General features: G+C 41.8%; 2 protein-coding genes across 5 annotated transcripts; both read left to right on the top strand.

The window, feature by feature from the left end:
* The first annotated feature begins 16 nt into the window (after nucleotides 1-16).
* LOC117255741 (mitochondrial adenyl nucleotide antiporter SLC25A25) lies at nucleotides 17-13847 on the top strand. 4 transcript variants are annotated; one of them, XM_033624897.2, is made up of 12 exons: nucleotides 17-310; nucleotides 2679-2895; nucleotides 5778-5901; nucleotides 6052-6139; nucleotides 8390-8501; nucleotides 9469-9627; nucleotides 9795-9947; nucleotides 10526-10639; nucleotides 10777-10944; nucleotides 11026-11173; nucleotides 12949-13131; nucleotides 13594-13847. In XM_033624897.2, exons 2-12 carry the CDS (start codon nucleotides 2701-2703, stop codon nucleotides 13602-13604), a joined length of 1455 nt encoding a protein of 484 aa, XP_033480788.1. In that variant the 5' UTR covers nucleotides 17-310; nucleotides 2679-2700; the 3' UTR covers nucleotides 13605-13847. The 4 variants fall into 4 exon arrangements, with proteins under 4 accessions (XP_033480788.1, XP_033480787.1, XP_033480789.1 ...); XM_033624896.2 differs by having other exon boundaries at nucleotides 12949-13847; XM_033624898.2 differs by lacking the exons at nucleotides 17-310; nucleotides 2679-2895; nucleotides 5778-5901; nucleotides 6052-6139 and having other exon boundaries at nucleotides 9466-9627; nucleotides 12949-13847.
* A 2641-nt stretch (nucleotides 13848-16488) lies between these two features.
* On the top strand, nucleotides 16489-27799 carry khsrp (KH-type splicing regulatory protein). Its single transcript, XM_033624133.2, has 18 exons — nucleotides 16489-16718; nucleotides 19125-19227; nucleotides 19317-19370; nucleotides 19457-19493; nucleotides 19592-19650; nucleotides 19740-19811; nucleotides 19903-19960; nucleotides 21931-22081; nucleotides 22291-22389; nucleotides 22509-22634; nucleotides 22808-22910; nucleotides 23430-23554; nucleotides 23673-23969; nucleotides 24083-24192; nucleotides 24280-24371; nucleotides 24521-24730; nucleotides 24912-25105; nucleotides 26901-27799. Exons 1-18 carry the CDS (start codon nucleotides 16629-16631, stop codon nucleotides 26907-26909), a joined length of 1989 nt encoding a protein of 662 aa, XP_033480024.1. The 5' UTR covers nucleotides 16489-16628; the 3' UTR covers nucleotides 26910-27799.
* The last annotated feature ends 156 nt before the right edge of the window (nucleotides 27800-27955 follow it).

The raw sequence follows: 27955 nt of genomic DNA, 5'->3' as shown, positions 1-27955 counted from the left end.
ACACACACACACACACACACAGATCTGACACCCGGCCGTCAGCAGCCTTCACCAGCGGGGAAGGCGGCGGCTGTTTCCTCGCTTCCTGCTTCCTCAATAAGAGCCGCTGTGCAACCTAGAAGACGGAGCGATCAATACTGGTGGACAAGGACCTGCTAAACCCACAGGGAGCTGCTTGTTTGGTATCAAATCCTGTGTCAGGACGGACTGTGATCCAGTAAAGTGCGCTCCGGACCCGCTGGTTCCTCTGAGTCCTGATCCTCTGCATCCTGACATGGGCCGCGGCTCGGATTGGACATAAACACACAGAGTGAGTCACAAAATGGTCTCGTAGGTTTTTTTTTAGACCATAACAGTGTGAAGATCAAGATGAACGCGGTCATGAATATATGTGGAAGAGAAATTGCTGCATGTGGATTAAACTGCGCGAGCTAGAATGATTCAGGCTATTGCATTATTAATATATCGGTAATAATGACTAGGCTAATAATTTTATATGTTTGGCCAATCAAGAAATTCCTCAGACCTTGTAAAATGTTTTTCTAAAATACTGCTTTAATAATGTAAAACAGTGCTGCAGAATAGCTGCATGTGTTGAGTAAATATTCAGTGGGAGGACACACAGAGACATTGTGTTATAATACAAACCAGACATGTGATGCAATCTGAGGTCTTGAAGCATGCTTGTTGTTATTGCTTTATTTGGCTGTGGTGCCCCCTATGTCCTATATTATAGAACATAATAACATGAACACACTGTAGCCTATATCCAGTGTAATCCAGCCAAATATCATGTCACGTCTGACACAGTCTAAATCTTGGCTTGTGACCCCCTGAGGCAAAGCTATGTGTGCATGTGACCCCTTATCACTGGTTGCATAAGTCTACATGTTGTGGTCTGTTCAACCAGGGTGTAATATTTTTCCTTTCTTCTATTTGAATTATTGTTAAAATATGAAAATGATCCTTCACAGAAAACAAAATTATTTTAAGATGAATGTCTGAAAAAAATAATAAATTGACATTTGATTCCAAGAATGTGATTATCTTCTGCTTTGAGCTTTAGTCTTGCAGCTACATTAACCAATCTCTAACTGAGAGTGGCATTGTGGGTAATGTAGGCGCAGGTTTTTTAAGAATGTGTGGAATAAAAAAGACAATATCTCTGGTTCTGCTGCCTCAGTTTTAATCCATGTTTACAAAACTTTCCACTTTTCTGAATGTTAAAGGGACAGTTCACCCCCAAAAATATATTAAAAAATTAAAAAAAATACATATTCTCCTCCTTACCTGCAGTGCTATTTATTAATCTAGATCATAGACTGTGTATAAAGATAGATGACATCATGGCAGCTCCCCAAAAGTGAAGCCGAAATATCTTGACCACCCCCCTGGTGGCTGGCTGCAGTATAGGCTAGGTCATAAAACCCGCCTTCTCTATATTAGTGGATGGGACAAACTAGAAGATGGTCTCTGTCATTTAAAAGTGTTTTTTTTTTTCACGCTGCCGTATGTTCAAGCAATAATTTGTCTGATAAGTTTGGTTTTAATTAGTTATCTAATGCTATAAAACTGGGATTTTACAATATGATTGACAGCTGTGCGAGCCAATCAGTGGGCTTGCATTCATTGGTGCTGCTGATTGGTCAGATGGGTGTATGGGCAGGTAACTTGATACCGCGGTGATTGCTACTGGGTAGACTCTGGCTCTGTATGACGTCACCAAAGCAAAATGGCAGCAGCCTTATCCAATATATTTTAGCTTCACTTCTTTACAGTGGGGGTATGCAGAGACATGTCGTCTATCTTTATATACAGTCTATGATCTAGATTGTTTGGGTATTAGTTACTGAGTGTTGGAGATATCGGCCGTAGGGATGTCTGCCTTCTCTCAAATATAATTAAACTAGATGGCACTCAGCTTGTGGTGCTCAAAGCGCCAAAAAACCCCAAAAACATTTGAAATAATTAACAGCAATGTCTCTTTCCAAAAATCATGACCTAGTTACTCAAGATAATCCACAGACCTTGTTGTGAGCAGTTTCATGTAGGAACTATTTTCTCTCTACCAAACTACACTCGCCAACTGTATCGCTGCACAGAAGGAAGCATACAGCGACTGCTAGCTCACCTAGCACCACTGAGCTAGCTAACACCACAGGGGGAAGACACCATTAATGTTTACATCTCCCGCTGTCACAAGCACAAGCATCTTGTCCTTGAGTAGATGGAAAGAGTCCTGAAAGAGTCATTGCTGCTGAGTTTTTCAAATGTATTTTTTGACACTTTGAGCACTACATGCTAAATGCCATCTAGTTCCATTATAGTGGAGAAAAAGCAGTCATCTCGGTGGCTGATACCTCCAACACTCTGGAACTCACACCAAAACAATCTAGATTGAAATATTTACTTATGATTTTAGGGTGAACTGTCCCTTTAAAGCCTTACAATGTTAAATCACTGGAGTTCTCTTCTAATGACCCCTCAGAGTCATCTTGTGACCCACTGTTGGGTCCCGACCTTGTGGTTGGGAACCACTGGTCTAACTAAATGTACATCACAAGTTTGCTTTAGATTATTTATACTCAAAGTGATTAAGGGATTAAGGCTTGAGTAGACGTAAGAGCTGTGTTGTGTCAGGCTGCGGTGATTAATTTGATGCCCCTTTATCCTATCAGCTGACTCTGACTGGCACCAGTTATGACACCCCGATGGACTTGGTTCCCTCGGGCGCACTGCCAGGACAGAAAACCCCCTGGTCCGGACCAGGAGAGGAAGAAGCGCTGGGCTGAGCTGTTTGATCAGCTGGACGTCAACAAAGATGGACGAATCGATATCCTTGAACTGCGGGCAGGGCTGGCAAGCCGGGGGCTTTCCAAAGGCACCGTGGACAGGGTAAGACAGCAGGACACCTATATCACACACACCTGTTTGTTTACTGGGATACCTTACAGTGGCATGTATGTGAGGTGTGGGTATATCATGTCCCATTGAACAAATACAGCTGCTTATATTAAGGCCTTTAAATAACTTCCCAGTGTCAGCGCTCAGGTGAGATTAAAGAATCTGGGTCAGTGGAGATAGATAAGGCTTCTCATCTTACACCATGTCGCCATCAGTCAATCAATCATTTAGACCTTATTTGTTCTATACTAAAACTATGTTAACAACATGCACATACAGAGAATGGCTCATTTGACAAACCAAGGAGGTGGTTTCCTACCTGGTCCATAGATTACATCAGCTGTTATATTGCTTAAAAATTCAACTAGAAGTGGAATATTTGCGGTAATTTGTTGTCAGACTGGTGACAGAGCCACTGTTAAAACAAATCCTATGGTGTGTGTGTGTGTGTGTGTGTGTGTGAGTGAGTGGGAGAAAGACAGAGAGAAGGTGTTTACAGGGATTTCCTTATCAAATAGTGAATTCGAGGACCCAATAATTGATTCTCGCCACATTAAACATCCACTGAAGGCCTGTGAGATGAGTTCCTCCCTATTTCATGATCCTTGACCCTCCTGATCTGCCGTCACTGTTTGTGCAACAGCAGAAGCCAAGAACATCAACAGCATGACTTTATTTTGTATACACACAGTCAGTCTCTCTCCTGGCACTTTCTCTCGTACTGCCTCTCACTCTCTCCTCTGTGTGTGTGTGTGTGTGTGTGTGTGTGTGTGAGTATATATTACTCATGTTTTGGGGACATAAACATGTTTACACACCCACATTGTGGGGACTCGCTCCCCTTTTGGGGACAAAATGCAAGTCCCCACAAAGTAGTTTAGTCTTTAAGTTTTAGGTGTGTGTGTGTGTGTGTGTGTGTGTGTGTGTGTGCATGTAAAGGGCACGCTGTCTATTTTAGTCCAAGTTGCAGGACTTTGTAAGATGAGAACGATAACCTTTCTCTAGGTCCTACACGTGGATCATTGTCAGTGTTTTCATCTGTAGCATTTCTTATTGGTTATGTCAGTATTGTTATTGAAGCGATTTGCATGTCTGCACATTTATTTTGTTTGGTTGCAAAAAACATATTTCTGCTACACAAAGTTGCTTAATTTTAATTATTTTCAGATGTTTCTATCTCTGGTTACACTCTGGTTGAACGAACCATCACCAGTAGACTTATGCAACCAGTGATTAGGAGTCACAAATAGACATAGCTTTGCTTTAATGGGGTCATAAGCCAAGACAGTTAGGAAACAGCTGATTCAGACTATGTTAGAGTAAATCATATTTGGCTGGGGCTACTACTACAATACTTTTTGACAGTGTTTCAGTTACGTGACTTGATCGTGGGGGAAAATTGAACTTTTTGAGAATAATGAAGATCTGATAAAACACGGACTATATATCTTCTGTATTTATTTAAATTACCATTAAATGTTTACACTGTAATTAATTAACAAGACCTTCAAATAAATTCTCACTGCTCCAAATGCAGAGCTAGAAGCAACACAATCAATAAGAGATCTAATTATTATCATATCTTTTGTAACTTTTGAATGTGTTTAATGGCTCAACAGGCAAACTAATTAAATGAACACAAACTGTACAATATTTTACTCTTTTTTATATTGGTTGTTGACACAACCAGTGAAGCCCAAAGGGGGAGCCTAGGGGTGCTATGGCCACCCTCATACAATTGCTGGCCCTGCCACTGGCCCCCACCAGGGGAAAATAATTGGAGGTCAACATACCTGTCCTTAAGATGTGGTGGTGGTGCACTCATTTTCTTAAGGTAGCACAAAGGTAGTCTCTTGTGAAATTAGACAATCTAAGACACCCAGCCATGTCAGCATATCTTGCTGGGAAAGGGGCTTAATGAGGCTCCTAAATTAGGCTAGATTTTGGTGAGGGAACAACTGGCATGGCCATTTTCAATGTGGTCCCTTAAACTCTCACCCCGAGATATCTGAATGAAAATGGGTTCTGTTGGTACCCACAAGTCTCCTTTAAACTTGAGAAGGCTTGTTCCCAGTAAATGTTTAGTTCCTTACAATCAATGCACTCCTTTATACTAAAGCTGTATATTTGTCTTTTTACGGAAAAGGACAACCAGCCTATTTGAAGATCAATGAATCACGTGACACGTACAGTATATACAGATACATAACATATTAAAACAGAGTTGTTGTGGAATTCATAATGTAACGGTATTAGTCTTTGAACATCAGATAATTAGTCACACAGACTGTAAAATATGAACCTAGATGTTAGTAAGCAATTCCCAAACTCTCAGCCAGTATACAAGAACAACATAATCGAATGAAACTGAAATTCATTTATTCTTTTTGTTTTTGTGTACCACACCAATATTGTCAGTCGCCCTGTCTGGCCACCCCTATGAAAAATTTCTGGGTGGGGGCGCCCCTGGACACTACATGCTGTTGCATTATTTGTCCAACAGATGGCAAGGTAGAGGAGTATTTAAAGACTACTAACCTGGAGTGCAGTCTTGGTCTTGTGGTATTTCACAGTTGTCTCGGTCACCTCTGTTGTATTTGTGCTGATAAACTGCACAAACTTATGCTGTTGTACAGAATTAATCATAGACTGTCTTTACAATAATCCAAAAGCATGATACTGAAGATCCTGGTGTGGATGGGCTAATTTTTGTCCCAAATTACAAAGAAAAAAGGGCCAGGCAGTTCTCTGACGAGCATGATGAAGGCACCTTAGGGTTTGTTCTTGTAACTTTTTGTTTTTTTTCCCTGACCAAAAATCTGCCATATGCCCAGACATTTGCTTTTCATTGACCTGGCTGTCTGTGTTTCCAGATCGTGGAGGCCGGGGACACCAACCAGGATGGAGTACTGGACTTTGAGGAGTTCACGCAGTATCTTTACACTCATGAAAAACAGCTCAAACTCATGTTTAGTCACCTGGACAGGAACAATGATGGTCTGTAGCAGTCAGCAGTACACATTTGTAATAATTATTGATGTTACCTTTACTGCAAAATGTTTACACTGAGATAATTTTAACATGTTTTACATTCTCCCTTTTCTCTCTCTCTCTCTCTGACTGTGTGTGACTGGTGGATATTTGCAGGTCAGATAGATGTAGCAGAGATCCAGCACTCTCTGCGCACCATTGGCGTGGACGTGAGCCTCGAGGATGCCACCAGGATTTTGCAAAGGTCTGCCAACTGTAGTTGATATCTGACATTACATCACATTACGATCTAAAGTGAGAACACTCACAAGCCTGGTTTGGATGTTAGCAACTTCCAACACTGAAGATGAATGCACATTACCCTTGTATATATTTACACCTGGGCTGACAGATGGTTCGAAACATTGAAGCTAATAATTTTGTACCTTACTGTAAGACAATAAGGAGGTCTCACCTTCCTGGTTTGTAGTATAATAGACTGCCTTCAACTTAACTGGCTTGCACATTAGTTCAATTTATACAATCAGTAAAATTCAAAAGGATTAGCTCAAGCTGAGAATCTAAATTTCAGCAGCAAATTGTAAACTTTACCATGTTCACAGCCACAACAGCAGCCAAGGTACTATTAAGTCATTTTCTTGTCTTGTGAATGTGTGTTCCCTTGATCTTGATTCTTTGCTGAGAGGTGATCGTAAAACTCAATCCAAGCTGTCTTAAGTCAGTCTTTTTATCATCTTGCTGTTCTGACAAAAATCAATCATGTTTAATATCATTGTAAAATTTAGTCTTGGCTCATGCAAATAGTGAAGCACCAAACAGGAAGCAGCAACGCAGGTAGGATGTTACCTTGATGGGGACTCTGAGGAGACAAGAACAAGTCTCCTAATTTGCAATAACACTGTCTACATATGATGCCTTTTATCTTCTTTCTAGAGATATGTGTTTTTGCGTCCCTTAAAGGAAGTTTGGCATCATATTTTCCACTAAGAGCAGGATGTGAAATAATATCAAAAGGAATCTAGTTGTAGTCTTGCAAATTGTGACCCTGCAAGATCCATAGTCTTTGCAAAATCTTGTAGTGTGTTACTAAAAACTCACATAATCTTTACAAATGAGAGGGTGTCACACTCTTTAAAAAATATTATCAAAGTCTTCTAGTACAGTGGTTCCCAACTGGTCCAACCATTGGGTCCAGATTTCTCCTTCATCATTAGTCATTAGTCATTAGTTCAAGGTCCACAAGGTTTAATATATTCAGCTTTGTACTTGCGTTGGGTCATGTCATCAAGTTTGTTTGCTGTCTCTGTCAGTAAGCTGTCCGTTAGTCACTCGTTCTACAGCAGGAAATGGCAGCCCTGTGCTGGAAATTTACTATACTCAAAACATTAAGTGTGTCTTTTACAAACTTGACACATTCGTGAATCACTTTCGGTCCATTAAGAATGAGCCCTTGACCCACTTTTGGACCTTGACCCACCGGTTAGGAACCGCTGTTCTAGTGTATGGTAGGCGTAAGTTGTGGCTGGATGTAGTGTAACAGCAACACTGAGTTGAGATGGCTGTTTAAACATCATACATCTGAGCTTTGCATCCTGATATGATTCATAAAAGTTTCACTCTTTCTAAACACAAAAAACAAGTGGCTAAAATAGGTCAAAAGGTTTTGTTTTCAGTACATAGTGGTCGCCCTGATAATCAAACCCTGGATGATTCTTTCCACCAGATATTCCTCCTTATGCACATTTCCAGTTCACCCCTTCTCCAGTTAAGATAATGACACAATTATTAAGTCTGCTGAATTCCATGCTTCTTCTTTTCTTATGCTGTTGCCTTGTTGCATGCAAATTTTCCAAAGTGAAGATCAAGGTGTCACAGCCTGTAGGATCAAAGGCAATTGAGGCACTCCAAAAAATATAGAGACATGAGGAAGGAAATATTAAAAAGCTTTTATTTTAGTGGCTAAATTATTAAAAGAGCCAGCATGTTTTTGAAAGCCCTGACGAAGACCTGCAGTTGTCGAAACATGCTGACTTTTTTAATTATTTAGCCATTACAATAAAAGCTTTTTAAAATTTCCTTCCTCATCTTTCCATATTTTTTCGGAGTGCCTGGATTTCCTTCCTGCCGGTCCTGTTGTTTCCCTTTCTCCACAAGCACCCAATGCAGGGTTTTGATCTACATCTGTATGCAGAGCAACCAGTCGTCTCTCTCTTTTTCTAGTTTCACAACCTGCACTTAGGATTTGAAAGTGCTCGATTGTTAAACTGCATTTTTTGAGTTCAACACTTGAGTTGGTGTTGCATTTACTACTTTAGTGTCTTGAAAATAGCTTTAGCACATGGGTTAGATTGTGGTAAACCAAGAAACATCATCTCATATACTGTAACAGTCATTGCCATTTCTAAATGATTGATTCTGTGCTCTGTAACTCAGTGGGTACGTTAATGATCCTACCATTTGAATTTCATGATTTGTTTATGTGTTTTTAACTCAGAATGGACAAAGACGGTACCATGACCATTGACTGGAATGAGTGGCGGGAGTACTTCCTGTTTAAACCTCTCACTAACATGGAGGACGTAGCACGCTACTGGAAGCGCTCAATGGTGAGGTCGCACACACTTTAACATACAGACCCTAAACAACAACAGCATTGTGTATCTCTAAATAACAACATGGGCTACATTTCATCATGCTATCGTGTCTACTCGCTTCCCTCACTCACTTCCTTTACTCACATCTTAGTCTCGCCTACAGAAAAGGTGAGCAGAGAGGGGGAGGAAGAGACATGAGGATGGACTAGTCAGAACTGCCAAATGAGAAATCCTTGTTTCCATAGCATCAGTCTTATGCAATGTCAGTTACATATGATGTACTGCAGAGCTGTATCACCTGTCAAAGCGACTGGTGTCTGCACAGTAATGCACCACATAGCTGCGTAAGAAGAATGTATTTATGTTAATAGTATGTAAAAAAAAACCTGCTGCTGCCACAACAATTAATAATTAAATTATCATATATATTCTAAAGTGTTAGATTTACACACAAGGTGACACTGCATGTACTGCATCTAACCATATAACCGGAGACACATTATAGACACACACGTATGAGCACCATGAGGAGCTCCATAGTCACGCCACATGATTAAAGCCTTCTGTGTCGGATTCACTGGTGTCCTCTCTCCTCTATGTGCATTAAAGGTATTGGAAGATCCTACATGACAGTGAATGGTCACAGGAGGAGAGAGGAGGCGAGGAAGCATAAGTTAGCATGATGAAAAGCACCCGCAGTTAGGTTAAAGCATTAGTTGCTTAAAGCATCTGTGAGGCAATGCTTGCCAAAGAAACACAATCTTTGCAGAACTTCCTGTTGTCTATAGTAAACAATGGACCACTAAATATAACAATAAATAACATTGATTAAATTGTGTGCAACAAAAAACAACAACAACAACAGGATATTTAGAGGACTATGGCCTCTGACCCACCTCTGACTGACAGACACAAATTGCTTTTTTTTTTCTTTGTTCCGACTTTTTCTTCCTTCCTTTCTTCACCACTGGTTCAGTAGATGTTGGACATCGGTGAGCAGCTGACAGTGCCAGATGAATTTTCTGAGGAGGAGAAGAAGTCAGGCTATGTGTGGCGGCAGCTGTTGGCTGGAGCCATGGCTGGATCTGTGTCCCGGACTGGGGTTGCCCCCTTAGATCGCCTCAAAGTCTTCCGACAGGTCAGTCAGGGACAGTAACAGTATGATCTCACTTCTTAGGACCATTCCTGCTTATGTGTGAAAGTTTTCTGTTCATCTTTGATCAGTGACTGAGAGCTCTGAGATGAACCCACAGTCAGCCGTTACTGCTTCACACAAAGAGTTCCTCTCTGACTCTGTTCTGCCAGGTTCATGGTTTCATTGATTTTAAAGGGAATGTGCTGAGCAGCTTTCGGTACATGCTGAAAGAAGGAGGAGTGCGGTCGCTCTGGAGAGGCAACGGGATGAATGTGCTCAAAATTGCACCAGAAACTGCCATCAAGTTCACGGCTTATGAACAGGTGGAGAGACCGTCTGTTACTGTTTGAACATCCATTCATCTTTGATTTCTGTCCTAATTATTTTCTCTTTCTCCTCTCTTTTCCTATCTTCAAGTAATTTATAGTGATTTAGTGCTGTCTTTCCAATCTGTCTGTCTATCATTTTTTTTCTCTTGACTAAATCCTCCGTCGCATATAGTACTAAAAAACTGTGCCTGCCAGACAACTTCTTGCCTGTAATTACCTGGAGTTTCTATTGGTTGCCTGGCAACATCACTGTGACGCCAAATTTCAAGGGAGTCACTAATCCCAGCCATGAAATAGTCACATGACTCCTCATCATCTGTTTCCCCTTGTCTCCAGTCTTTGTGCTAAGCTAAGCTAACTGGCTGCTGGCTGTAGCTTTATCGTACAGAATAGAGTGGTATCAATTTTCTCATCTAACACTCAGCAAGCAAATAAACATATTTCCCCAAATGACTAATAATGTCTTAAAGCATCACCTCATCTACTTTTCCATCAGTACTGTATAATCATTTGTCTATGATTACAACTCTCTCAAATTATGTTTATTCTTTCCTTTGCTCAATAACTCACAGATCAAAAGTGTGATGCGGGGCAAAAATGAAACAAAAACTCTGAGGCTTCATGAGAGGTTTGTTGCCGGCTCTTTGGCTGGAGCTACAGCTCAGACAGCCATCTACCCAATGGAGGTAATATCGGGGTAATACACACGTATAAACATTCATATAGCTTCAAGAAGTCATATTTCCAGGTTGCATGAGGAGTGAAATCACTGATGTCTGTCCTCTTTGTGCTCCTTCTTCTTTTTGCTCTCCTTTCCCCACAGGTGCTAAAGACCCGTCTCACACTGAGAAAAACAGGCCAATTCTCAGGAATAGCAGACTGTGCCAAACAGATCCTACAGAAAGAAGGTGTCACAGCCTTTTACAAGGGCTATGTGCCCAACCTGCTGAGTATTGTCCCTTACGCCGGCATCGACCTGGCTGTCTACGAGGTCAGAGAGACATAAAAGCGCACAGTTGTCACAGTGCATCTCCTCAGTGTTTACCTGCTTCTCACCCCCTCTACTCCACAGACTCTGAAGTTTGCCTGGCTGAACAGACACAGAGGTTTAGCCGACCCTGGGGTCACGATGCTGGTCTGCTGTGGTGCTGTCTCTAGCACCTGTGGACAGCTGGCAAGTTACCCTCTGGCACTGATCCGCACTCGAATGCAGGCACAAGGTCAGGATAACTGTGGAAACACTTACATAAACAATGGTGCTAATTTATATAACTCATCACCCATCTGTATGTACAGAGGAGCATGCTAATTCTGCAAACCCTAACAGTGTAAAACTATGACTTAAGGACCCAACCAGTGACTTAGCAAAATGAATTAAGATTGTGTAGACCATAATTTACTCCTGACTATTTCCAAAGCATACTCTAAGCTGCTACATTGACTTCATATCTCCTTGTGAGCCATTGGTGTATGTTAATTTCAGCATGGTATGAAAATCATCTACTCGCTTGCTACTTGCGTTTGACTTCAAGCAACACTGGGCAACTTTTATTGGAATAAACGGGGCCCTACCCTGCATGCTGTATCCAGTGCTCCTTATACAGCCATGTGAAATATATTTCAGTCAAACTTTGTTTCCATTTGCAGTATTATATTTGGCAGTATGGCTCTGTTCTGGAGCCCCTCTGCCTTTCCTTGGGCCCACGCAGAAAGCCTCTTCCACGCACCTATGTGGAAAGCAATAAGGCGGAGAGAGCACACCTCTCTGCCCTTCCACACGCCTGTGTGGAAAGCAATAAGGCGGAGAGAGCACACCTCTCTGCCCTTCCACGTGCAAATGAGGAAAGCCTAAGGCTGGGAGAGCACACCTCCCTGCCCCTCCATGTGCCTACATGGAAAGCCTAAGGCAGGGAGAACAGCAGCAAAGACCCCCCGGGAACAGAACAGAGCAGTATCAGTGACAAACACAGATGACATTGATACAACATTGATAAAAGGAGGAGCTGGGGTGGAGGTGGGTTGCAAAGTAGCTTGCAGAGGAAGCAGCAACAGTAGGCAGGCCAAAGGAGTTTAAATAGGGTGCCCTGAATGAGATTCGCTAATTGGTTGCATAGAAAGGAATCATGTGATCTATCAGCTGACTCCCTCCATCAGTCAGCTGCTCCATCAGTTGATTGGCTGTTTGAGATTAACTGATGTAGCTGGGATGTGAGCTGAGCTTGACATTGTGTCCTGCTTGAACTAACCCTATGCTCACTTTAGTGCAGGCATTAACTTCCAAATAAGGCACTTGCTTTGACATAACCATTGCAGTTATTAAGTAGAGCATGGATTTAATTAGCGGAGGTATGCTGCCAGCAGTAACATTATTAGTGTTATAAGTTGGTATGTCAAACTTGCACACTTCAAGTTGCAGTGGCAGAGTGGCAGTGTTACAGAGGGCTATGCACTTGTGCTCTGTGACCCCAAAGAAGTGAAGAAGATTTTAGTTGTAATGTTAGTTTTTTTTAATTATATGAATTGCAGTCAATGAGCCACAGCCCGTCCACTGATGACATACTCGACTCACAGTCTGCCCTGCCACCGCCACTGCACAGAGGCTGTTTGCTTACTTATTCAAAGTTTATTGTTGATGAATGTTTTTCATGTCCAGATCGCACCAAATTCGACACTGCCTGCCTGGGTACCCAGAAACACACCCACCAAGTGTGAAATAATTCAAATGAATGATTCATGTGATATGTGAAGGACACACATACATACTAATGCACACATAGGCTACCTGTACACAGACAGACAGACAGACAGACAGACAGAAATTCCTTGCTTCATAGTTAGATGAACCACCAGGACACTCCCTTAACTTAGTTATACAGTCTTGCAGTTGGACAGAGAATCAAGAGCATACTTCTGTGCATTAGCAGCAGATTGCAGAGTCACATGTAGCGAGAGACCAGAATGTGTTGGTGAGGCTCATCTTTTTCTCTCCCCTCAGCTTCAGTGAAAGGAGCCCCTAAACCCTCCATGCTGGCCTTGTTTCAAAACATCTTGACCCAGGAGGGTGTTGCCGGACTATATCGAGGGATTTCCCCCAACCTCCTGAAAGTCATCCCTGCTGTTAGTGTGTCCTACGTCGTCTACGAGTACATGAGGATATGCCTGGGAGTGGACATTGAGGGTAGGAGGGATGGGAAAGGGAAGGGGTAGATAAAAGAGTCAATGGTTTGGGGTTGGTTTCAACTGCAAGCACGTACAGATCTGTTGGCAGTGCATGAGGAAATGGGCCTTGACTGTGGATGAATCCATGGTGCTGTGTTCATGAGTCTTTGAGTTTTCAGGATGAGGATGATTGGATGGAAAATCCATGGATGGTAAAGGGAAAAACAACAGATCATTGTGAAAGCATCACACTTGGAGGACCTCACCTGAACTGGCAGCTGCTGTGATGAGTTTCACGTGTGATTTATTGCATCACAGTGCATGTCAGCAGTTGTGTGAGAGCTAATCTACTAGCCTGCCGCTGCTGCATTGACTTGGACAGGTGAAGACTTGCATGAACTTGCCTGAGAATGCACTGATAAAAGGTGCAACCAAACTTGGAAGCCATGTTACATTCCTGCAGCATTATTTTTTCTCCTAGGTGGTATATAGAGAAGATACAGGACTGATAGGAGGAACGACCCAGTTTCCTGTTCTATAAGTGAGGGGAACCTGAAGTTGCCGCACACCGGTGGATATACAGAGTCCGGACTTTTGAATGGAGCAACATAATCCCAGTTTGATCTTGGAATGGACCATTTCCATTTTGCAAAGCATTTCCCTGTATTCTGCTTGTTTATTTTTTGACTCTCAAAGTTGTACAGTGTATCCATAGGTAATATTAAAAGTTCACATATAAAACCTTTAGGTCTCTTCACTTTCAACAAGTCTGTGTTCGCCCTTTTTGCGATGGAACCTCAAAATGCCATTGAATCTAACCACAGGAGACTTAACTTTCCTGCAATACATACCAAATTATAATTGTCCGCAAAATTACATTTTATCAACACACCATGATTGTAAAATTGGGCCTGCTTGTCATCATATTATCTCATTACTGAAATCAAACTGATGCTGCACACTCCAAACTCAAATGCCAACAGGTATGAGATAAATGTTTCTGCAGCCATCATCATGGTGAATGCAAGTAGTTTGTTGCTGATGTGGTTATCATAATGTCTTTTGTCATCTGAATTTGGAGTTATGCTGTGACATTAGAGTTATGCTGTGACATTGTGCCCAAATCTACTTTACCAGTCCATACCTCAACACCCCTGGTGCATGTCTCTATTTAACAAATTTCATTCAATAAACGCACCTTTTCTTCTTTTGTAGACACCCCATAGCTTTAGTCGTCCTCTCTTACAATCATCTGCATAATAAGTTACACTGTACAGGTCTCTGTCACTTCAATTTGTAAATTTATTGATTTTATCAACGGACACATTGCAAATCACACAAATGGGGAAACACTTGTATGTCAGTAACAGACTGTGAATATTACAATCTTTAAAAAGCACAATTTAATTATCCTGTAAGATTGGTGGATGGATGGATGTGTGGATGAGCCCTTGATAAATGCACACCAGGTTTTGTGGTTTCTGTGAGAAAAAAAAAGCAATCAGAATTTAACAAAGAAATGAGGGTGACATATTGGGACCATACTGTGACAAAGACAGATTAATTATGTTAGAACATAAAGGGCATGATCGACACTGTGGTGGAAGCTAAATTAATTTACCCATGCCACTTAGTACAATTTTGAGGTACATGTACTTGACTTTGGTATTTCCATTTGATGCTACTTTATACTTCTACTACATTTCAGAGGGAATTATTGTACTTTCTCCACTACTTTAGTGGATAGCTTTATTTACTTTTAAGATAAAGATTTGACACAATGGATATTATAACCAGCTTTTAGAATACAACACATTGTTTAAGAATTAAATCAGGGGTTTTCTACCTTTCTGACTTTTGACATCATGCAAAAAGCAACAGAGTGAACACTGCGGGGGACCACATCTGCTGGGGGATCTATACAAATATACAATAACGTAAAACTACTGTCTCCATAAATTACCCATGCCGCACAACATTAATGACTGACACTTTTCTCAGGCTCCATATCTGACAAGTATAACATAAAAATGACATTGATGTTTGTTGAATATGCCTGTGAGCTATCTGCAGAGACACCACGTGGACAAACCCCACAGAGCTGCAATAAACCATACTGCTATGAAGGGTTGTAGTAATAATGGCCATTAAGTTTATTTATGTAGAAAAGCATTTTTTTTAATTTATGTTTTTACCAATGCATTTATTTCAATTAATGCCTTGGTTCACTGAGTATCTCTGACTATGCAGCATCATAATTATATAAGCAAAATGCAACTGTAATGGCCAAAGGACCATGGCTGACCTCATGGTTGTCCGACATTGATAGGATTTTTTTTGATGAAGCTTTATTTTACAAGTCTTTAATTTCCAAAAAATTCCTGTAAGTGTCAAATAAATAAATACATAAATGTTGGTGGACAAATGACTTATTTATAAGTTAATCCTGTTGACTTTGCTACCTATTGTCTTACAGGAATACATATATTTTGTTATTGAATGCAATGCAGTGACTCAGATAATGTATGGAACCCTTGTCTGCTGTCTTTAATGCATTTATTTTTTGGGACAATAAAGTTTATCTTATCTTAAAAAAGGTGCAATTTCAACAATATGTCACAGATTTTTCACATTCAGTCAGTCAACTATTTACTATCATTACATGTGCCTTTTCCCATATGTTTTCAGTCTTGTGTAATGCTGGCATCAACAAAACCAACTAAAGTGGAAGCTATTGAGGAAGCAGGTTAAGTTATCTGCTGCCTTTCAAATTATTTACAAATCAAACATACTGGCAGTGCCAGAAGTCAGAAGTCTGATATAGATCATTTTGTACTGAAGCTGCAGACTGACAATATTTTGCATGATGTTTAATATTTTTTGACCAAGATAAGTATTTATTGTTTTTGGTCGGGGTGAAAAGCCTGTTAAGCAGCATTTTACAGCGAGCAACTCACTGTTTAACTTGCTCCTGAAACTTGCACCAACTGCATCAATATTAGGAAGGCAAGGCAAGGCAAGGCAAGGCAAGTTTATTTGTAGAGCACAATTCGTACACAAAGTAATTCAAAGTGCTTTACAGAGCAAGAAAATGCATTAAAATCACAATACAAAATAAAAACATACATAATCATTATTAGGTGTGAAGGTCAACCAGTGGGACAGATTGGACCATCAGACGGGCTGGTTCTGTCCCGCGCTCCTTATGTTTGAAAGCCCCTGTGTAGAGTCTGATCAGCGCTCCTCCTCCAGCCCAGGAGGTGGCAGTGTTTTTACTGTATTACGTTGGATGTCAACACGCAAAGATATAAGGAAGAAGTGGAAGACGCGGTGTTTGAAGATTCTTTGATTGGCTATTTTAAGCAGGGAAGTTTGCCGGCGTGGTAGGCTGGTAGGCAGTCTCACGCACATTGGTGTCCCCGTACGCTCCGGTTTAGCCTTCCCGCTTCTGCGCAGCTCGACCCGGCCAAAGCTATCCAGCCTGCCCCCTGTGTCTATTTGCCCCTTGTGAGCAGCATGTCTGATTACGGCGGTTTGCCGACTAACGGAGTCGGCGCTGGGATGAAAAAAGACGCTTTTGCTGATGCAGTACAACGAGCCAGACAGGTAATCAAGCGCTCAGCGACAAGAAAAGAGAGCCGGCGTGCTAGTTAGCTGGTGGGAAACCGCAGCTAGCTTAATTACCCGTGACGTTAGCTTTAGGTAACTAGCAAGCGAGCTAGCTATTAGCAGTGCCATTCATTTGTCTTACCCTCGCCAGGTTGTGTGGTCAGTTGAAATGTTTTCGGGGTGAACTGAGCGGCGGCGACAACGTAGGTCACTCTTTCATGTATAGCTAAATTAACCGACTTGTCGCTACCGGGATCTTTGAGTTAACGGTTAGTTAAATGGACCAACGTTAGCTACTTAAGCTAAGTTAGCCTGGGTAGTTACTTCAGTTAACGGTAAGCTGACCGTGAAGTTTCACTCTCCTCCATGTGTAAAACGCCATTTTAGAAGAATTGAACAATAAACAACATTGCTGTGACACTAGAATCATCGGAAAATAAGGTTAATTGACTCGCTTGTTATATTGTATTGATAACTAGCATCAAATGGACAAAGGGATGTTCATTTATTTAGTGACTGAAATTTCACTACTCGTTGGATATTTCTTTAACGGTCAAAGTGTGAAACTCCATTACGGGTCTTTGTCGTTATCAAGGTTAGATGTGCCACTAATGATTGTTTGCATTATTGGTTAATGATTAAACTATCATGTTTTATTACCTGATTAGTCGAGGAACAGCCCCAAACCCAAAGATATGCAATTAACTGCTAAATTACACAGAAACAAGCTTTAAAAAGTCTACCATTTGAGAAGCTGCACCTAGTGTTTGGCATTATTGCCTTTTTGATTTATCAAGTATAACGATTTATTATCAAAATTGTAGCGTATTGATTTTCTTTCTATAGATTAATCCATGTTTTCAGCTTTAGTCAAGGCACTGTTGGTGTGATGGTTGTCTCATTTTAGTCCCTGTTTTCACTTACGTAGAAACATTAAAGGGGTACTTCGGCATTTTATTATAGCACTTTCATGAACACCAGGTATAGATCAAAAAATGAGAGGTCAAAATTGATACAGCAGAAAGAGATATCCTCACGTCTAAAGGACAAATCACAGTTTCCACGTCCTCAATTCTGTGAGGGTCCACATGGACCGCTATGCAGATGTCCGCGTGCAGCCCATTTTTTGTTGCAAGGTGAACTGTAGTCATAGTAAGCATGCCACCTGTGCATGGTCCAGTCTCCTGCTCCACACCAGTCCAAAACACTGAAGTCAAGCCAGCTTCCACGAGGAAGTTAATTTAAAGTTGGGTATTTGACAGCCATTCATTCTACACCCAGCAGCATTGTTTAGTTTCACTTCCACCCAATGTCAGCAGGGGGACAGAAAGTTTACCTCCCACCCCTCCAGTCTACTGACAAGGGCTGAAGCTGACTGCCAACTGTACTATGAATAGAACCTTATGCGCATCTGTGTGACTGAAGCTCTCTGCAGATATTCAATGTAGAAAGTTTGTCCGAGTCTTAAAGGGGAACTTCACCCTATGGTCTAACAGTCCAAAATTATATGAACAGCTCTCTTCCAAACCCCCAAACCAGAGTGCTAAAACTCAAATTTTTGATGTCATAGGGTATAAAGTCTAGAGCTGCTCTATGAAGAGGGAATTGGGAAAGATGCTATGGATAACACTGAGAGCAGTCAGGGGCATGATCGGAGTATATGGGTACATTTTCTTTTTCATTTTCTGAAAACACTATGATAAAATAGAGCTGATTTGGGTATAAAAAAGAAAACAAACATTCTGCGGGTCCACAAAATCGGGCTCCCATTCATTGTCTGTTGAGCAGACTTTTGAGATTTCCTTCTCTGGTTTCTGTCTTTGAAAGAAAGTAGCTCAGGTTCTCAAATATTGATTACACTTTATTTGGCCATGAAAATAACACCTAGGAATCCTTAAAATAGGTCCCCTTTAAGGTCTGGACACACCATACCGACATCAAACGACTGGGAACCACGAAGGCCGACTGCTGTGTTGCTTCACGTGGCCTGTGTCTTGGCCAAAAAGTTGCAGTTAAACACACTGCAAAGAGCAGTGTTGCCAACACTTTTCAAATGCAAGATGACATCATATGCTAATTTGCATATTGATGATGTCATTGCACATTAGTGGAAGCATTAAAACGTCCATAAATTAGATTGAGTAGAAAAATCCTCAACAAAGCATTTGAATGTCACCCATAGCTATGGTGCTTACACTTCAATAAAGGCTGTCTGTTCTAAATTTGTAGTCTCCAGGCACAGATGACAACATCAGTGTATGCTCCTTGTGAGTAAATTGGTCTTCATGTGCCTGCCGAGTGCCCCTTTAAATGAGCTGATCTTTCTTTGTAAGAAAAACTCCCTGAGTTCATTGCTATTTTAGGGTGTATTGCAGACGCGTCATCCCATGTATGTCTTTCTAGATTGCAGCTAAAATTGGTGGAGACGGTGTTCCCTCAGTGAGCAACAACGGAGGAGCTGAGAACTATCCATTCACAGCACAGAAACGTTCCTTGGAAGAAGCAGGTGAAAAATGGGCACAAATGGGCACTAACGGGCACTCAGTCTGCATTTGTTAGTCCACATTGTTGACTCACATTTTCTTATGTTTTCAGATGAACCCGATGCCAAGAAGGTAGCATCACAGAGTGAAATTGATTCTGCATTGTGTACGTTAAATCACTCATTGATCCTATTACAAACACGCACTTGGTTCAGTTTCCAGCCACTCACCACATTTTTCCTTCCTTTACAGCCATTGGAGCTCAGCTGGCTGCCCTGTCCCAACAAAGGTAAACGGTTATTTTTTGTGTCTTTTACAAGAAGACTTTCAGTGCTTGTGGTCATGACTTCCTTTACATGTTGTTGTTTTTTTCTTACTTGTCTGCAGTGTCAGGCCCTCCACAATGACAGAAGAGTTCAGGGTTCCTGATGGCATGGTCGGTCTCAGTAAGTACATGCACAGACGTTTTCTAAACCATTGACATGATGCCTCTGTTACACGTGTTCAATCTAACTGTCTTTGCTGTTGTTCCTAGTCATCGGCCGAGGGGGTGAACAGATTAACAAAATACAGCAAGATTCTGGCTGCAAGGTCCAGATTGCGCACGGTGAGATATGTGCTAACACCAGAAGTCAACAAAGTGCGATGGGTTTTCTTGCTTCTCTTGGATTAATGCTTATCTTCCTGTTCACTCACAGACAGCGCTGGTCTTCCAGATAGAAGTGTCTCTCTGACAGGGTCACCAGACGCCATACAGTAAGTTGTTTTTTTTTGATTAATTTAGTAACATTTTCTTTGTTAATCTGCACAGTGGCAGTTAAAATGTGACTCTTTGGTCTGTCACTCTTGTTACACACAACACACACATGCAGTTACAGTGTCAGAGGGGTAGTGTAGAGTCAGCTATAATACATCGCCCCTGAAGCAGTCTAGGGGTCCAATGCCTTGCTCAAGAACACCTTGGCCAGGAGGCAAACTGACACTTCTCCAGCTGCTAGTCCACACGCCATACTCGGTCTGTATGGAGACTTGAACCGTCCATACTTCAGTTTCCAAGCCAAGCTCTCACAGTCCAAGTCCCCAGTGCTACTGCTGTCCAGCTTGATTAGTGGAAATCAGTGGTGGTTATCCAGCCCAGTTGCCAGACGAAGATGTTGGCATTGTACATTTCTAGAAATTACGGATAAGTTACGTTTGCATGATTCATACGTATCATATCAACGTTTCTAAAGTGACGTAGTTCTGATAAGTATATGAGGTGACTTCTACATTGGTAGGCGCAAGGGATAGTGGACATCTAAGCGAGATGACTGCCAGGCTGCAGACCACTGCTCGATCAACAACTAACATAACCAGTTGTTCTTTAGTGAGACATTGCAGTGTTTCCAGCAGTGTTTCTGCCACTGAACGTGGGTGTTCTTAGTGATTCATCACTGCGTTTCCCACAGCAATTGTTCCACCAAAGGTGTTTTGTTTTTTTGTTTTTTTTTCTTTTTTTTTTTCTTCTTTAAGTTAAAACATGATCCTTTACTAGCCATAAACAAGTGGGTTTTGTGGCTTAAGATAACCACATCTTAATCACAGTGTTGTTGTTTTGTTAAGATATTTCTGGGGGCATTTTGCCTTTTAATGGACAGGACAGCCAAGTGTGAAAGGGGAAGAGAGAGAGATAGAGAGGATGACATGCAGCCAAGGGCCACAGGCTGGACTCGAACCCGGGCCGCTGCGGCAACAGCCTTGTACATGGGGCGTCTGCTCTACCACTAAGTCACTGACGCCCCAGTCACATTGTTGTGAATATGTACAGTTTCAACGTATCTGCTACATAATGATGTACAAGTGTTACATATCCATGGATTACACAAATGTACACTGCCAACATTTATTCTGGCATTGGGTTGAGATAACAGCCTTTCAGGCTCACCTCAGGGCACAAAAGTGTCCTAACCTTGCTTGACAAAATCGAGCACAAATTCGCAATAGCTGAGACCACATGTAGGAGTGCATCCACATGTTAATGCAGCTGTCCTTTGGCTCATAAACAGTATTTCCACAAAATCATGTGCAAGTCTCCGAATCCATTTTGACGTTATGCGCCTTTTTGCAATAAGCCACTACCCTCCCCACCGTTTTCCAAATTTCATTAACAGACACACCTTCTCACATGTTCACACGACCTCCTTACCAAATATTAGGCCCCTAGGGCAAATGCTGTGGCCGTTAAACGGTAGCTTAGAGCTGCTGTTTGCAGCTAAACTGAGATGCTTCTCATTTTCATTAGTTCATTTCCTAAGGGTAATATTAAAATTTCTTGGAGCTGGGTTAATGACTATTTAGAGTAAAACTTTCAGCTGTATACAAGGTACATTTTTCTGCTTTTTGAAATGAGATGCATGGCCTCTTGATAACTCTGCAGCTGCTCAAGACTACGGCATTACAGTAGACACAGCTGGAGCTTTTTTCACTGCCTGTAATAAGTCAGATTAGTGTGACCCAGAGCGCCTTGGTAGCAAAATGGTTACAGCGTATGCCATGCAACTGCAATCTCACTGGTTCAGTTCCAGCTGGGGACCTTTGTCCCCCATTTCCTGACTGACCCTTCACTGTCACTGGCCAGTAAAGGACAATATGCCCCCCCACCCATTAACTAAACTGATTTTATGCCTCATTAATCTTATGTTCTTCTGTCATTTTAACACCCTTCTTTCATTTGAATTTGCCTCCAGGAGAGCCAAAGCACTTATAGATGACATAGTGTCAAGGGGTCATGAAACGACCAATGGGCAGTCAGGTGGTTCCATGCAGGAGATGATCATCCCTGCAGGCAAGGCCGGCCTTATTATAGGTAAAGGAGGAGAAACCATCAAACAGCTTCAGGTGAGAATCAAAGGGTACCTTAATTTAACTCTACGATTTGACTCATTTGATTCAGAGTGTTTTAGTTATACAAAGAATAGAAAGAAAGTGATTACTCTGTAAAAAAAAAAAAGTTCTGTGCTGATTTCTAGAAGTTGGTGTTGGTGTAACATGTTAAGTGAAATTGCCATGTGTGATCAGTGTGACATTCCTCTCCTGCAAAATCTTAGGAGCGGGCTGGAGTTAAAATGATTCTTATTCAAGATGGATCCCAGCCACCCAACATAGATAAACCCCTACGCATCATTGGAGACCCCTACAAAGTTCAGGTACTCTTAAAGCACAATGGGCAGTTTTGACTGAATTGGAGATTCAGATTGGTGTTATGCTCCTATTTAACCTTCAAATCATTGTCTTTTGTTGCTTTTTTTTTTTTTTTTTTTTTTAGCAAGCAAAGGAGATGGTTAATGAGATTCTACGAGAAAGGGATCACGCAGGTTATGGAGACAGGAATGAATACGGCTCAAGAATGGGAGGTGGTGGCGGTGGTGGTGGTGGAGGTGGCGGCATCGACGTAAGAAATCTTGTCATAACTGTGCTTCTTGTATATAAGGACCATTTTCCTCAACCTGAATGACCGTAGCATTATATGTGTGAATGGATGATGCACTTTTACCATAATATTGAATAATGGGTGAGACTTGACAGCTTTGAGCAGTTATCACAATTTTCTGTGTAATTTTACAGATAGCTGTGCCACGCCACTCTGTGGGAGTTGTAATTGGCCGATGTGGGGAGATGATAAAGAAGATCCAGAGTGATGCTGGAGTGAAGATACAGTTTAAACCAGGTGAGCTCTCCAAACATTTTCTGGAAGATTAAACTGCACCATATTTTATTACATTTAAGTCATACATGTAATTACAACTCTTTTTCTTCCTCCTTGGCCTGGCGGGAAACTCATAAGCCCAATTCAGACCAAAGATCCACCAAAAAAAAAAAAAAAATTATAGAATTTTGCAGAGAAAACTTGCAGAGGTCCGTGTCAGCTTGAGTCAAGCCAGATAATGGTGTCATCACAACTCGGCTCATGAAGTCGCCAGCGACTGGTTTTAAAACGTAAAGTACATCACAGCTGATCCGCTTGTAGCAAAGTGTCAAGTCGGCTACAAACTGTCCGTGGACGGTGTGTTTGTTTGCTGTTACGTTAAGCCGTCTGTCACCTGCCGAGCCCAAGTGTTTTTCCTTTACATTACTAGAACTGTTGAGGCATATGTTGGTCTCTGTACTCACAGTGTGTGTTGGTCCTTTTGTTTTCAGTACAAACCCCCACCAATAAATCTGCTTGTCCTTCTGTCATCCATTACAGATGATGGTACAGGTCCTGATAAAATAGCCCATATTATGGGTCCACCAGACCAGTGTCAGCATGCTGCATCAATCATCACTGACCTGCTACAGAGCATCCGTGCACGAGAGGAGGGCGGGCAGGGGGTAGGTGTTTAATTTCTTCAAAGTACTTATCTATTTTTTTGTGTCGGTGACAGAACACAGAAATGGGACTCTGCTGTTGAACAGTGAAACCTAATGTAAGGCGTGTCCCCTTCCACAGGGCCCCCCAGGTCCTGGTTCAGGGATGCCACCTGGTGGGCGTGGGCGAGGCAGAGGCCAGGGGAACTGGGGTCCTCCGGGAGGAGAGATGGCCTTCTCCATTCCTGCACACAAATGTGGGCTTGTCATTGGCAGAGGAGGAGAGAACGTTAAAGCGATCAACCAACAGAGTGGTGCGTTTGTGGAGATCTCTCGTCAGCCACCACCAAACGGTGACCCTAATTTCAAAATGTTCATCATCCGAGGTTCCCCACAACAGATTGACCATGCAAAGCAGCTTATAGAGGAGAAGATTGAGGTATGTTCAAGTGACTTGCAGAGCGGAGAAAGAATACACAGTGTAAACGGCTGTGAAATGTTAACACATCCTCCTACCTGATTTATATTTTACATATTTTTTCCTTTTTCCAGGCTCCACTGTGTCCAGTGGGAAGTGGTCCCGGTCCAGGAGGCCCAGGTGGACCCATGGGTCCCTATAATCCCAATCCTTATAATGCAGGGCCTCCTGGGGGTGCACCCCAGTAAGTACAACTCTTAAAAATGTTTTCCTTTTGGGGCAATTGATAAAAAAGTAGTTTGTGTCTAAGTGGTCCTGTTCTTCTCTGCAGTGGCGCAGCACCTGGTGGTCCCCAGTACTGTCCTCAGGGTTGGGGGGGGAATACCTACCAGCAGTGGCAAGCTCCAGGTCCACATGACCCCAGTGAGTACCTTATCATGTGCACTCGCTTACATTGTATATTCTTTTTCTCTACCTACCTCCAAAAATTGTTCTCTGATTTTTTTTTTTGAGGTATATTAAGTTGTTTCATTTCTTAATTTATCCTGTTTTTTTCTTTCCTCACTCTTTAGACAAGGCAGCAGCAGATCCAAACGCAGCGTGGGCAGCATACTATGCACAGTATTACGGCCAACAGCCAGGGGGTGCTATGGGAGCACAGGCTCCAGGAGCCCCTGCAGCGGCACCGGCACCAGGGGACCAGGGTCAAGCACCACAGGCCTCCGGGGGCCAGCCAGACTACACAAAAGCATGGGAGGAGTACTACAAGAAGATGGGCATGAGTGAGTGTGAGCTTGAAACTACAAGGTTCTGTCTGGGAGGATTGCTTGTATTCATTTCAGTACTGTTAGTATTACAATTAGTAAATAATCAATCATACTGATGTCAGCACTATACCATGAAATGCATTGACTACATGAATGTGTTCATCCTGTACAAATTGTGTGTCTTGTGTTTTTCCAGCCCAGCCAGCTGGAGGGGCAGCACCTGCTCCAGGCACAGCAGTAGCTGCCCCAGCGGCAGCAGCGGGAGGAGCTGCAGCTGGTGGCCAGCAGGACTACAGTGCAGCCTGGGCTGAGTACTACAGACAGCAGGCGGCCTACTATGGACAGCCAGGGCAGCCTGGACAGCCAGCTGCTCCTCAGCAGGGACAACAGGTAGCACACCCATGACCAGTGTCCCAAATTAACCTTGTAGCTGTCAAGGTCTAGTGAGCTAAAAACAATTGCCCACCGAAAAAACACATTCACTGGCCGAAATATTGCATACCAATTTTTATAGAAATGTTTCCCCAACTGTTTTATGTGCCATTGTGTGTTTACAATGAGATACTGTGACAGAATCAATATAGATAGCAGAGGTACAAGGTTCTTTATTGTCCAGTGAACAACAATTATAAGAGCAGACTTCATTGACTTAATCTTCATGTAATCATTCTTGGTGATCCCTAGTGTTGCCAAATAATACCATAGGGAGTCTATTAAAATTAAGGTAGATAGAGAATCATCCAGGCAGTCAACAGTTTAAGATCATCTAAAAACCAAAGTCACAGTGTGACACCCACAGCAATAGTCTTTTGCTGTGGGTGTCACTATTAGACTATTTTGGCATTATTTGGCACCCTGCTGGTGTTAATTACTGATCCAGCATAAAATTCTTAACACACACACACACTAGGGCCCCGTTTATACGACAATGATTTCAACTGAAAACGGTAAACTTTAGTTGTGTTTTGGCCGATCGTTTACACGACAGTGGCGTTTTGGGTGCCTGAAAACACAACGATTTGAAAACGGTTTCCAGAGTGCAACGTTTTGGAAACGGCAGCGTCTCCGTTGTCATGTAAACGTGCAATATGCAGTTCCTCTGAAAATGGACTTTTCGCACATGCGCATTACGGTTCCAGTCACTAGGCATGCTGACCGTCACAACAACAATGCTGAGCTCTGTTTGTGCTGCTCACCCTGTTGATTTGAAGTGTAGATCTGTTACTGTAGCAACTCCACCTCGTTGTCCATCCAGACAAAGTTATCTGTGCATGCTTTTGCCATTGTGTTGTCTTTGTTTTGGTTTGTAATCAGCCCGTTGGAGAGGAAGGCGCTTCAGCGCAGGCGCATGGCGTCATGCCGTGGTGTTGCTTTTCAAATTTACACTGCCACCCATTGGCCTGCCGTGCATACTACAGTGTTTCCAGTAGATTTTGTGGCTCTGTGTGAACGGGGATCGTTTCAATAACGTCGTCATATAAACACAGAAGTTTTTTAAAATGCAAAGGACAGACTTTTCCGTTTTTACTGAAATCGTTGTCGTATAAACGGCCCCAAGGGCTATAACGGTTTGTGTATTCATACCAGACCACCATGTTACGGTGGTATGCCAATTGAGGCAAGCCTGAGTTCCACCTGTGAACTTTTATCCATACACCATTAGCAACACAAGCTCAGGTTGGCAAAACAAGCGGATTGGTGTGCAAGCCAGTCACAGTATGGCAAGGGCAAATAGAAGCCAGATGTTCTGATCACCAGGATAACAGTGGGTGCTATGAATGTTTAAATATAGCCAAGGGGGAAATAATTGAAACACTTCTCCTGATGCACAAGTGTTATTTTTTTATTGTTCTGTGTAGGCCTTTTTCAGTGTTTTCAATTTCATAGCATAAGAGATGGTATTTAATTTTATAGCCTGTTGTTGCCTTTTGGGAAAGTGTTGTGTTTGTTACAGTCTAATACAGAAGTGTTTTAAATGTGCCCTGTTATTATAAAATGTAAGTGGTTTACCAAAGTTGCTAGTGGGCACACTGCTACCTCAGTCCCTGGCAAGAGTATTAAACCAGTTTATGAAGCAAACTGTGACTCTTATGTACTATTACAGCCCTAGAACACAATGTAGTGAGAATTTTCCCCATTTCTTTACAAAGCAAAGACTGATTAAAATTTGTCTGTCTCATTTCAGGCCCAGTAAACGATTGGCTCGGTCTGTTGGAAGGTTGCGATGGCTCTCTGGACTTGTTTATTTTTTTTCTATCGAGATTTCCTTTTGGCTTTAACAAGACAAGATCATGGTTTACTCATCCACCCAGACATTTTCTATTACAACGTTCTTGCTTGTTTTTTAAGTCATAATTTAAAAAGGGAACACATTTCACCCATGTATTGAACAAAGCACTAAATCGCTACTTGGATTACTATCATTTTTGCCCCTTCACCTCACCCACCCCTTGTAATATTTTTGCTCATTTTTAAAAAGAAATGTGAATTAATAAGCATCTTTGTTTGCAAGCTAGCACAACAGTATCTCAACACTGTCTCACATTTAAGTAGTTTTCCCCCTTCAATTTCTTGAGGGTAAAAACGGTCTAGCAGTATTTTGAATATATTCAGAAATTATTGTTTGTAAGAAAAAAATGCAACAATTTTTGGTCCTTTTTGTCTTTTTTTCCCCTCCTATTGTTCTTGGTACTTTTTAAACTTTTTTTTTTTTTTTAAGAAAACATTCCCAGTGTTAAGTTGCAGGTGTATTCTCCCTGCTATCATGATTTCTTATTTTTAATTTTATTCATTGTAATTATTTTTCTTCAGGGGGTTGTGTGCCTGTATACAGTGTATGCTACTGAACAGAAAAATGTGTGTAAGTGGGCTGTAATGAGGCACAAACTGTCCTCCAGAGTGTAGGGTGGTTGTGTGCAGCATGTATGTGATGGTGTGCTTGACTGCCCTCTGTTTAATTTCTATCTTTGTTTTTTTTTTCTTTTTTGTTCCAATAGGTTCCGTTACTGTATGCTGATTTTTTTAGATGTTATTTTTTACAGCTTGTTTTTAAATACTTAAAATAAAACATCCAATTACCAGTTTCTTTCCTCTTGTTTGCTCATGACTACCACTGTGTTTAGGGTGGGTTGTCCCCCATTTTAGACCTTATGATAAAGTCGTATCAGATGAAACGACCTGTTTGGTTGATTCTACATCTTATGTCTGATGCTGGGAGTGACAGTGATAAAACAGACATAC

The sequence above is a fragment of the Epinephelus lanceolatus genome, chromosome 3 (assembly GCF_041903045.1).
Source record: "Epinephelus lanceolatus isolate andai-2023 chromosome 3, ASM4190304v1, whole genome shotgun sequence".
Taxonomy (NCBI): Eukaryota; Metazoa; Chordata; class Actinopteri; order Perciformes; family Serranidae; genus Epinephelus; species Epinephelus lanceolatus.
The sequence above is the reverse complement of the archived record's forward strand: the minus strand, read 5'-3'. Positions and strand labels throughout refer to the sequence as shown.

Bases quoted from the DNA above. Each gene is read 5' to 3' on its own strand.
- LOC117255741 (XM_033624896.2), top strand. From the start codon at position 2,701: ATGACACCCCGATGGACTTGGTTCCCTCGGGCGCACTGCCAGGACAGA. The intron at 2,896-5,777 runs GTAAGACAGCAG...CTGTGTTTCCAG, and splicing joins CCAAAGGCACCGTGGACAGG to ATCGTGGAGGCCGGGGACAC. The intron at 11,174-12,948 runs GTCAGGATAACT...CTCTCCCCTCAG, and splicing joins CACTCGAATGCAGGCACAAG to CTTCAGTGAAAGGAGCCCCT.
- khsrp (XM_033624133.2), top strand. From the start codon at position 16,629: ATGTCTGATTACGGCGGTTTGCCGACTAACGGAGTCGGCGCTGGGATG. The intron at 19,228-19,316 runs GTGAAAAATGGG...TTATGTTTTCAG, and splicing joins ACGTTCCTTGGAAGAAGCAG to ATGAACCCGATGCCAAGAAG. The intron at 24,193-24,279 runs GTAAGTACAACT...TCTTCTCTGCAG, and splicing joins CCTCCTGGGGGTGCACCCCA to TGGCGCAGCACCTGGTGGTC.